Raw genomic sequence first — 9645 nt, forward strand, 5'->3', positions numbered from 1 at the left:
ATGTCTCGAAGGAGAGGTTGAGGAGACATGACCTTTGCTTTCTGAGTGACACGTGTAAAGGCTACTATGGTACTCGAGTACCTAGTGTCTGGAGTGTATTCTTGGTTTTGTGTTTCCAAGGTGTCATCAATACCGTTGATTTGATCCTAACGTTTGAGGAACCACTATTTTTAATCAAGGCCCTTAGATGGATGTTTTGATTTGATCAGCATGGCTAACATAACACTTAGACGAATGGACATTTTTTATGGACGTCTGACAAATTCAGGGACTAAGTTGATATTTCGCATAATTGAGGGATGAATTTGGCCGACCCGTGAAAATTGAAGGACGAATTTGATGGTTCACTCGATTTGTCGCCCTGCATGGTGTGTTGTCTTGTACACGTGGGAAAAAGAAAGCCACGTGTTCAAGGACTAACTTGATGGATAGTGGAAAATTTCCAGTTTTCACTTTTTAGTTTTATTTTTTTATGTTATTTCAATTTTGCCCCTGTATTATCCATACCTCATTCCTCACATTTCACTCAGAAACATCAAAAATGTCATTGACCCTTCTCCTTCCCGCTAAAACTTTCTCTATTCTCACCTCTCCAAAATCATCATCATCTCCAGTGATTCTCACGTATTTAAGACTTATGACTTGTTAATGCCCCATAGTTGGGTTGCTTTTGCCTATGTAATTTCTCAGACTTATGACATATGACTTTTGCCTATGAAATATTTCAGTTTCAATTTGTGTGTTCTGGATTTTTTACTTAATTTTGTACATATATGCTTCAAGTATCAATTTGATATCTGATTAAACAATTCAGGGACTTATTTGATGGGTTTTTAATATAACATATGGATCTATTTGATAGATATATAAATAATTCATGGACTAATTTGATAGAAATATTATTACAGAAAGGTTACATTTCTGAATCATCTTCAACCTATTTTCATTAGAACTTTACACACACCTAGAACACAAATTTCTAGGCAAGCATAGAACTTTCGCAGAAGGAAAACATAGAATGACCTTCCTGGGTTTTTTGAAGTATTGGATTTTCTAACAACACAAATTCTAGGACACCAACATTTAAGCACTCTCACATCACCATTAGACTTGGAGCTTGAAGATGAAGCTCGACTTTCATAACTGTTTTTTCCCATATTCCCACCCCCATCATTTCAGATTCAATTTCAATAGTTTTGCTTCAAGAAATTTTGAGGATTTTGGCTTTCAGATTCAATACGAAAAAATTAGGGTTTGAAGTTTTTTGAATCGGAGAAGAACTGGACCACTTATTATTGGAGGAAATTTTGGTGATTTTAGATTGCAGATTGTGTAATTAGGATTCCAATTTTATACAGCTGGGGAAGAAAGCCAAAACATTTTCTGCAAATCAATCAATTTAGTCCTTTGAAATGTTTGTTATTATCGGCCAAATTAGTCCCTGCCTACGTGGCGTCTGACATGTGAGAGGTTAACGGCCACGTCAACCCCGTTAACGCTCCGTTTGAACATAAGGACTAACTTGATTGACATTTAACAAACTCAAGGACTAAGTTGATATTTTGCATAATTGAGGGATGAATTTGACCGACCCATAAAAATTCAAGGACGTAGTTGATGATTCACTCGCGACAGATCAGCATGGCTAACAGAGCACTTAGACGGAGGGACATTTTTATGGACGTCTGACAAATTCAGGGACTAAGTTAATATTTCGCATAATTGAGGGATGAATTTGATCGACCCGTGAAAATTTAAGGACGAATTTGATGTTTCACTCTTTTATTTTATTGATAAACTATATTAAAAAATTTACCAAGTTTGAATAGAAAATAACCTATGCTAAATATCTTTAAAAAGTAATTAGTATAAAGTAAAATTTCTCATTATTTTCACACACAAAATAATATTTTATATTTTTGCTGAATTAGATAACAACAAATTATTGCACCAGAAAACAAGACTAAAAAAATATATAATCGATTTTGCTAAAGTATGAAGTATGAACTACTAAAAAAAATATCTTCTTCTAGATTGCTTAGTAAATAAAGTAATCGATTTTGTTTTTTTTGGTCAAGTTGAATCTTTTATTTTAAATGCTCTATATTTTTATCCTTTTATATTTATCAAATAAAATCTTTTTACCTTTTTAATGATTTAATTAATAAAACTGATTGAAGTATTTTATATCATAGATTCCACTTAGTCATAAATATTAATTTTTTTCTTTCCTATAAAAAAAGAATTAATTTTTTCTACGAAATTTTAAAATTTGAATTTGATTTTATCCTTATTTGACTTTTCGACATACATTGAATCTTTACGGAGCTATAATTATATTTTACTAATTAGTTTTTTTTTTTTTCTTTCTCAAGGGATGTTTTACAAATTGGTAATTTTTTTTTGAATCAACAAATTGGTAATTTATACCTAAAAAAATAAACTTAATAAAATTATAATGAATATTTTTTAAGAAGTCTATCAAAAGTGATTGGTGTATACCCAATAACACCTAATTGGTGTATACCCAATGACACCTAAATGAAATAGTAAATGATCTATTTAACTTTAAACATAGGTTTTGGGTACGAATCCAACTTTATAAATGTAGAAATGTTAAATATATTGATAGTGAATTTTGACATCTATTACAGTTTTATCTGACTCGAGGGATTAGTCGTTAAATTGTGCGTATAAGACATATGATTCACATAAAAAAGAAGTGATTGATTTATAGTGCACAAATATTGTGAAGTTTCAGATACTAAGCTAGTTATTGACTGAATCTATTATTGTTTGAAGTTGGTATGTCAATCCGAATCAAACAAACACCACGCTAAGACGAAAGATCAAACAATGCTGCACCGGGATGAACAAATTACAAAAGAAACATGAAATGCAACTATGATATATGTAAAAAACACTTGTTTAGATTAAAAGGCGAAAACACGGATCTTTTTTGGTCCTTTATGTCACTTGTGTTAGAGGGACTAAAATAAGATATTTTACATGTTATAAGTACTAGTTCTAATATGAACAAATTTTTTTAGGGACTAAAACACGACAGTAAGGACAAAAAACAAAATATGGTACATTTGCAAGATGACACATTCCTATTGGGAGAGTCGGCATAGGAATTAAATGCGGAATTGGACAAGTATCACAATAGAAATGTATGGCTTCTACCAAAGTATAAACAAGACATAGTACATGGAATGCAATTTAGCGAAAGGAGAAACATTTCTAGCATGGAGTTGGAAGTTAGAAATCATGTCATACCTCAAGTTACTCATTTTAAACATTTTAGGTCAACAACATAAAGAGGTAGAGAAATAAATAGAGGTGCAGATCATCAAATTCAAGTTGGATGATTGAAATTGAGGAGGGTCTCAAATGTTTTATGTGATACAAAAGATACTTCTTAAGTTGAATGAAAAGTTCGATCGTACACATGTAAGACCTAAAATGTTATATGTGACAAAGTGTTAAACAATAAAGAACCAACATGAGAGTAAAATAAGCTTATTGGAGATGATGATGTTGTGTTAGATGAGCGACAAGACTAAACATGATAATTAGAAACGATAACATTGAAGATGAGTTTGTGGTTGCACCTATCATAGAAAAGATGGTAGAAACTCAACTTAAATGGCTTGAGCATGTAGAGAAAATACTTGTGTATTTTGTAGTAAAGAGAGTAGTCAACCCACTAGAGGCATACAAAGATATAAAAAAACTATAAAAGACACTTTTAAGAATGACATAGAGATTATCAAGTTGGATATTGATATGACATATGATATAACAACGTTTGATATATGTAGTCATCCCACACTTAGTGGGATAAAATTTGGACGTTGTTGTATTTGCAAGAATGAATAATAAAAGAATATTTTAAAGGGACTAAAAACAAAAAAATAGTATGTCTCCGAGGATCAAATGCATATTTTTGATTGAGTTGTATAGGAATGTGTGTGGTGATTTAAAGAGGAGAGAAACAAGAGTTTAAAGCTATTCTTTACTTATCTTTTGGTCGAATTCCAGATTATCAAAACCCGTTTCTTATAAAGTTAGAGGTTTAAGCCGGAAAAATGGAACCTAATTTGCAATGATATAATAAATGTTTTTAAAAACAAACTAAATCAACACCGTGAGATTGGGAAAGTTGGTAACACGACTCTCCCTCAGAAAAATAACTCGAGTTCGACTCTTAGAGTTGAAGTTGCCTATTTAGAAGACAACCCAACCTTGTATAAAAACACAAATGGATGTTACACTATCGACTTTAAGTTTAAAAAATTGAATCAATCCAAATAATTCAACTGGTGATTTGAGCGACTAGATTACAATTTTGTCCCAATTCAAGCAGTTGAAAGTAGTCAAACCCTAACCTAATTGTCTCGTCGATTAGATGTTTGAATTTTAAAACATTTGATAAACATAGTAAAATGGCTCATTTTTTGAATACAAGATTTTTCCCTCATTATTCTACCGTGAGAACTGAATAAAAAAATGAATATGAGGGAAATGAATAGTAGTTCTTCTTCTCAAACTTTAAATTCTTGAGGATACTATATTTTTGCACATTTTTAATTCTTATTTCAACTTATTTTTATCTAAAGCATGTATTTTGAATTTAGATTTGTGGTTCTACAAAAGAGAATATATGGAGTTTGAGTATGGTACTACAAAACTTATTTCATACTAACATGTTTATAAATATGTAAAAGACGAGCCTTAACAACACTTTAAACCACTTTAAAATGATCTTAGATGGGTGGTTAACCATATTTATGGATAAGTATAAATTAGCAGTAGTTTGGTGATCAAGTATAAAGGTGTTATGTATTTGGATTTGAATAAGGTGAAATATCTCCTATTTAAGCTCACAATTTTAGACAGGGAATGCTAAATTGAACCAACAAACTTAATTGTTTCACCACATAGTAGATCATCACAAATCCCATAATCCCACCAATACAATTTTTTTATGAGAAATTGAAACACACTGCTTGCTACAAAGTCATGAAATACACATAAATGAAGTAGTATTTGGTAAGTTGTTAACATAACACAAATGCAACTAAATTGACTTTGAATAATTTAAAGAAAAAATATAATGTCCATAAAACACCACTGAATTGTAGCAACACTAAACACTAAGTGCAATAGAATTTAAATTTTGAACACAATATTAAAAAAATTCATTGTTCTATACACTAAACATGACAAACTATGTTGATTGGAAAAATTTGTTCAACCTTAGTGACCTTATAATCAATAGTTAAGTACTCAAATCTAATCAGAATTTCACAATTCTTGATGCAATGGAATCCTCAGTTACTCTACTATCACATGTGATACATAAATCACATCCAAGGTCAAAACATTCCTCTGAATTCATCATAAACCATGATACCATGACAAGAAACCCTAATCATAACCAATATGGCTTCAAACCAAAATTACTCCCAAATTAATCAACCATTTAAAACGGTCAAAATATCATTAGAAAGCTCACATAATAATCTAAAAGACACAAAAAACCTCACTTAAAAATATTAAAAAATAAAAGAGATATAATGAAATTATTGGAGCTTAAAAGCACACCTAAAACGTTCCCAACTCAATCCAATCCCCAAAATATTTCCCATATATGCCTTCCCACAGATAACACCAACCGTCGATAACGCTAAATCCAAAGGTTGAAATTTAAACTTGAATGCGGGATCAATCCTTGAATACGCGTCTCAACCAATCACGTTTCAGCATTTGGATGTTGTTGTTCTTACACACATTATATAAACCACGTAATTTTCGTCATTTCTCACACCAAAATTTTAGCTTCAACCTTCGTCATATTTTCGTAGATCCATTTTCTCTTTCTCGTTTTCAATTTCAACCCGATGACTTCCTCTGTTGAAGAACCCACCGTCTCCGCCGTCGAGCAAACCATTGTGGAGGAGCCGGCCGCCGTCGACCCTCTCCCACCTGTTGTCAATGAATCTGACGAGCCCACTGCCGCCAAGCCAAAGAAAGCCCCCAAAGAGCCAAAACCCAGAAAGCCCGCTTCCAAGAACACTCGCACTCACCCTACCTATGAAGAGGTATAACTCAACACAATTACATTATCGTTATCGTTTGTTATTTATAATCGAAATCTAATGAAAATTTTGAATTTGTTGCAGATGGTGACGGACGCGATTGTGACTCTTAAGGAGAAAAACGGTTCGAGCCAGTATGCTTTGGCCAAGTTCATCGAAGAGAAGCATAAGAATCTTCCAGCGAACTTCAAGAAGATTCTTCTGGTTCAGATCAAGAAGCTTGTTGCTTCTGGGAAGCTTGTTAAGGTCAAGGGATCGTACAAGTTACCAGCTAAGTCTGCTGCTCCAGCTAAGAAGCCAGCTGCCGCAAAGCCCAAGCCCAAGCCCAAGGCGAAAGCACCTGTAGCCAAGGCTCCAGCTGCTAAGTCTAAGGCGAAAGCTGCTCCTGCTAAGGCTAAGGCTAAGGCTAAGGCCAAAGCTGCTCCTGCCAAGGCTAAGCCAGCTGCCAAGGCTAAGCCTGCTGCGAAGGCAAAGCCTGCTGCCAAGGCTAAGCCTGTGGCGAAGGCGAAGCCCAAGGCGAAGGCTCCTGTTGCTAAGGCCAATGCTGTACCTGTGGCTGCTAAGGCAAAGCCCGCGGCTAAGGCTAAGCCAGCTGCCAAGGCGAAACCAGCTGCGAGGCCTGCTAAGGCTTCAAGAACTTCAACAAGGACATCACCTGGGAAGAGAGCTGCTGCGGCAAAACCGGCTGTGAAGAAAGCTGCTACGCCAGTGAAGAAGGCTGTACCGGCGAAAAAGGCTGCTACGCCAGTGAAGAAGGCTGCACCAGCAAGGAAGGCTCCAGCAAAAGGGGGGGTAGGAAGTGAAAAGGGGGAGGGGTAATTAGAAAAGCTAGTGTTTGTAGTGGTAGCTAGCTGTAAATTTTTCTTTGTTATGCGGTGTAGTTTGGGTTCGTTACAGATGTCGTTTGAAAAGAAGAAGGAATTCTCAATTTTACCATTAAACTTTTAAATTGAAATTGTCCAGGATTTTAGCTTTGTATTTTTGTTCATCATAAATGAAAAGCTAGAAGGTTTTCCCGATCTCGTGTGTTTTTTTCTTCAGATTCAGATCTTATTTATTTTCCGATTGAATAGATCTGGTTTTTGTTACATTATTAATTGAGATTTAGTTCATTGCGTTTTATCTAAGCATCATTGGTTTCAAAACCGTAATTTTGGTTGTGATATGAATTTACGATGGAATGAATCTGATTTTTGTGATTCATATTCTATAAATTTGATTCGTTGCAGCTTTGTTATAAAAAAACCCTAATTTTTGGTTTCATGATTGTACAATTGGATTGGAACTGGTTTTTGTGATTGAATTCTTCAAATCTTATTCGTTGCCACTTGTCTATGCATCTTTGGTATAAAATCCCTATCTGTTTGTTTCATATTATTGTGATTGAGATTTTACAATGGAATGAATCTATGCAGCTTTGGTATAAAGCCCTGTAAATGTTGGTTTATATTATGATTTTACATTGGAATGAATCTGTCGTTTTTGTCTTTGATTTTCACGAGATCTTGTTTTTTGCATCTTGGGTATAAAATCCATGATACTTGGTTGTGTTTTCATCAAACTTATTCCTTCTGTATAAACATTGAAATGATTTCAACAAATTTATTCACATGTTCTTCTAATTAAATCTGCGCCTCTTATGGAACCACATCCAAGAGGCAACACGACACTCGATTATACCGAACCTACAGATACAGCTTCGCAAATTTCACCGTAACAACACGCTGGGATATGAGAAATGTGGGCTAAACGCAAATCCAAACACATGCTACATTCCTGTTTCCAAAATTCAGATTATCTTTCAAGTTTACCAGGGTTGACCACTTCCTTGTTGCTTGATTTAATTGAATTTCGAGTTCGGCAATACAGAGGACTGACATTTTTGTTCTGAAAGCGATTCAGTCAACACAGGTCAGGCTACTTAACTCCAATCTGTGACCAAATCAAATTCTTAGAGTATTGTTAGTTATTTAAAACCATTCCAGTACACAATTTCAAATTTATTTGATGAGTAAACTTTGAGTGCTTAAAAAGAAAATGTGTTATTTACAATTGCACCTCTTCTCTTTAGTCTTTACTCTGTTTCTGAACTTTAGCTTAGAGTAATGTGAAACATGGTTGTCAAAATTGTGTTTCCTTGCAGGTAGTTATATCAATCGCAGAAAATAACGGTTTGTTCAAATTTCGCTATGATTGGATAATCTCTTGACATAACCTTCCATTCCCCTACATTGAGAAGATTATGCTGTGATGGGATCGGATCATTGGGGAAACATGAAACAGGGAGAGATGCTGTAATTAGTGATACTCCACAAATGTAAGCGTATTGAGTTGGGTGACCAGACATGAAGTTTATGAGTCGCCCTGTATTTTTCTGTTCCTGTTTTGTTCACTACTTTGATGTCTCTATTCCTTTTTCTTCAGCACAGATATTTAGTAGTTGGGTTGTTTACTTGTAGTGTTTTAATTTTAAGGGTTTTAAGAAGTTATGTCTTTTAGCAATTAGGCTGTTCTCTTCCAGGAAGGGGATCTCGGTTCCAGTGCAATGGTTAGAGTTATATAGTCATGTCATTAGGTCATGGGTTTCAGTCATGGAATTTAGCCTTTGCCTATAATAGATTCATAATCACAATTGGTTTGGCCATTCTATGAACTCCATTATAGTTTGAGCTTTACATCACTATGATGTCCTTTTCCAAGAACTTATGTCATCATATGTTGAGTTTTAAAATTTTCTGAGGATGATTTAGGGTCGTGTTTTCTTATCAGTCTTATTTTATATGCATATATGAATATGTTGAATTATGGTTTTATATTATTTGGATAGGATCTTACTATACAAGTTATAAACCCCGTTCTCAAAATTCTTTTTTTCTGTGTAGTGTTGGCCACTTCCCTATAAAACGTGTTATGAACGACTGTACCTGTTTTCTTTAGTCTTTACTTTATTTCTGAACTTTAGCTTAGAGTAATGTAAAACATGGTTGTCAAAATTGTGTTTCCTTGCAGGCAGTATTGTCAAACTTTGAGCGCTTATAAATAAAATGTGTTATCAACAATCGCACCTGTTCTCTTTAGTCTACTTTGTTTCTAAACTTTGGTGTAGAGTAATGTGAAGCATGGTTGTCAAAATTGTGTATCTTTCAGGTAGCATTGACAATTGCGGAAACTTTGAGCACTTAAATAAAATTTGTTATCAACAAATGCACCTGTTCACTTCAGTCTTTACTTTGCTTCAAACTTAGCTTATAGTAATACTAAGCATGGTTGTCAAAATTGTGTTGTTTCCTTGCATGTAGTTTTTGTCAATCACGGAAACTTTGAGTGCTTATAAATAAAATGTGTTATCAATTATTGCACCTGCTGTCTTTAGTCTTCACTTTGTTTCTGAATTTTACCTTAGAGTAATATGAAGCATTGTTGTCAAAATTGTGTTTCCTTGCAGGTGGTGTTGTAAATCGTAGTTTGCGTAAAATAACAGTTTGTTCAAATTTCGCTATACAACAATGCTATAGCCGCTATTTGACAACATTTTGTGCTA

At 34.0% G+C, this 9645-nt stretch overlaps 1 protein-coding gene across 1 annotated transcript; it reads left to right on the forward strand.

Moving 5' to 3' along the window:
• The first annotated feature begins 5815 nt into the window (after positions 1 to 5815).
• Positions 5816 to 7123, forward strand: LOC25499208 (histone H1). Its single transcript, XM_013594387.3, has 2 exons — positions 5816 to 6107; positions 6189 to 7123. The coding sequence occupies exons 1-2, from the start codon at positions 5907 to 5909 to the stop codon at positions 6921 to 6923; spliced, it is 936 nt and encodes a 311-aa protein (XP_013449841.2). The 5' UTR covers positions 5816 to 5906; the 3' UTR covers positions 6924 to 7123.
• Positions 7124 to 9645: the final 2522 nt, after the last annotated feature.

Source organism: Medicago truncatula, chromosome 7 (assembly GCF_003473485.1).
Source record: "Medicago truncatula cultivar Jemalong A17 chromosome 7, MtrunA17r5.0-ANR, whole genome shotgun sequence".
Classification (NCBI taxonomy): Eukaryota; Viridiplantae; Streptophyta; class Magnoliopsida; order Fabales; family Fabaceae; genus Medicago; species Medicago truncatula.